The sequence below is a fragment of the Amphimedon queenslandica genome, unplaced genomic scaffold (assembly GCF_000090795.2).
Source record: "Amphimedon queenslandica unplaced genomic scaffold, v1.1 AMPQUscaffold_7996_Cont20057, whole genome shotgun sequence".
NCBI classification, from domain to species: Eukaryota; Metazoa; Porifera; class Demospongiae; order Haplosclerida; family Niphatidae; genus Amphimedon; species Amphimedon queenslandica.
Window position 1 is genome coordinate 1 of NW_003551724.1, and position 2,311 is coordinate 2,311.

The 2,311-nt window shown below is 31.0% G+C and overlaps 2 protein-coding genes across 2 annotated transcripts; both read right to left on the reverse strand.

The window, feature by feature from the left end:
• Positions 1 to 41: 41 nt before the first annotated feature.
• Positions 42 to 1,380, reverse strand: LOC109591498 (cleavage and polyadenylation specificity factor 73-like; the record flags this gene model as incomplete). Its single annotated transcript, XM_020007227.1, has 7 exons — positions 1,341 to 1,380; positions 1,199 to 1,293; positions 1,049 to 1,112; positions 746 to 843; positions 619 to 664; positions 279 to 446; positions 42 to 134 (listed from the first exon to the last, which is right to left on the reverse strand). Coding segments are annotated over exons 2-7 (543 nt in total), but the record flags the coding sequence as incomplete, so codon positions are not given.
• Positions 1,381 to 1,607: 227 nt separating this feature from the next.
• Positions 1,608 to 2,308, reverse strand: LOC109591499 (ephrin type-A receptor 4a-like; the record flags this gene model as incomplete). The annotated part of the gene is made up of 3 exons (XM_020007228.1): positions 1,608 to 1,915; positions 1,974 to 2,234; positions 2,282 to 2,308. Coding segments are annotated over 3 exons (441 nt in total), but the record flags the coding sequence as incomplete, so codon positions are not given.
• Between the last annotated feature and the right edge of the window lie 3 nt (positions 2,309 to 2,311).

A 2,311-nucleotide genomic window follows, 5' to 3' on the forward strand; every position in this document is an offset into this window, starting at 1 on the left:
AGACTCATGTTATAGTATACAGTGTTATGTAATGTGTATACTTTAACTCCAGCAATCTCTATCATGAACATTGCTGCTCCTAAGACATGCCCAGCATTATATGCTGTGAATTTAATGCCACTAACATCGACTTCCTATAAAAATAAAATAATAATAACAAGAATATTTTCTACTCTTTTAATAATAAAATAACTCATTTTCCCACTTCCTTCTCTAATAAATTTTTTATTTGTCTCACTTTTCTCCCTACCCCTCCCTCTCTCACTCTCTTCTCTGACCTGATGAAAGTTAATAATTTCAATTTTGTCCATACTCTTCTCCAGGTCTTTCTCAGTGTACAGCATATGGTCACTTGATATGTTACTGACTTTAATATAATCAGACAATAGCCATCTGTAGATAGCTTTAGTGGCTGGAGTCATGAATACCCTCCCTTTGAATGTGGTCTGTGCATTGAGAATCAGAATAATAACCATGTGCATGCTTAATGAAGGGTAATATAACTGATCACTATAAAAATTAGTAGTTAATTGTAAAAAAAAATTCCAACTATGTGCAATAAAAATTTACATCAAGATTTTAAATCTTAAAGAAGCGTTTGTGCATGTATAAAATTACCTTTTCTAGAAACCATGGTAAAGCACCACAATGATCCAAGTGAAAACTATAGCAACATAATTAGAAATAAAAAATAATAATAATAATTATTATTATGAAATAAAAAATGCAACAATTCAATACTCACTGTGTAATTAGTAACAGATCAATTTCGTCTGATTCAATCATGTCAGTGTAAGGAAGTGCATCCATACCAGATAAACCAGGATGAATACCACAATCCAACTATTAATTAATAAATTAATAATAATAATAATAATAATAATAATAATAATGTTTTAATTACAAGTTTTGCAAAGTGCAGAATAACTAATTACAACCATTAGTAGCATAGTACCAGTATCTTTCACGGGGATTTAATTTCATGATTTTTTTAAAATTGTGTAAATTCTTATTCATAAAAATTAATTTTTTATTATCATTATCTCACCATTATTTTCTTGTTTTTAAATTCAAGCATTATACACGACCGTCCCACTTCTTGTCCAGCTCCCCTAATATTAATAATAACATAAGTAAATAATAATAATAATAATAATAATAATAATAATAATAATAATAATAAGAGGGAGGGGCTTACAATGGTCTAATGGTAAGAAGGTCACTGTCTTCTCGATCTTGCTGGCCATTATTACCTCCTCCTTCACTACTCATTCTTTTAAAAGATAATTTGAGCTAAATAGCAACAATAATAATGGAGATAAAATACAACATTACATTACTTGTACTGAACGTGACTCTGACTCATAAAAATATAGGCGGGAACAAAATGTATTTACCACGCCTTCTTGTTTTAGCGGCGCGGCGCTGGCCAGCACAACTCCGAAGACAAATTTAATCATCACAAATATTTATATCATAGCTATGAACCATAAATAATAATACCAGTTTTTTTCAATTCCATGCAGTGAAAAAATTCAAAACTCATTGTTTGTGCACAATTAATACACAAAAGTACCTATGATCTCACTCATACATTACATTGCCCCCATCTCTCCTGGCACGGCTAAAAAATATTTTTGAAAAACACTTTACACATTAAAGCTAAATACTGAAAAATCTATACAATATATACAACTATAATACAAGTGATCTAAAATGCTAATTATATTTTATCAAAGTAGCAGAGAGTAAGAAGTTTTAGTTAAATCTTTGTTGTAAGAATAGTCGTAATCTGGTGAAAATTTGGTCTTAATTGTGGTTCGGTTTGCCAGCATGCTTTCATAATGTTAGCTACTGTTTGTGGACATTCATTAGGTATTGTAAGTTGGTATCCTTCCTTTATTTTTAGCACAACCTGATAAAAGAATGAATAAGTAAGTAACTTGCAAAATTTACAGGATTTTCATAAATACTTGAAAATTGTCGAGGGAATCATAGGGGAGTTCATTAGGATTAAACATTTCCCACTGCAGTACACCGTATGACCATACATCAGATGCTTCTGAGAAACATTTATTTGACAATGCTTCTGGAGACATCCATCTAATTGGAAGAGGCACTGGAGTAGAGCTATGATAGGAGGACATGTTTGCTGGCAATTCTCTTATCAAGCCAAAGTCTGATACTTTACATATTTCTCCTTCTCCAACTAAGACATTACGAGCTGCTAAATCCTGCAAGTAAAATGATAAGCATTATAAAAGTTTATGCATAACTTTACCCTATGGATGAGTCCTTTCTGTGCAATATA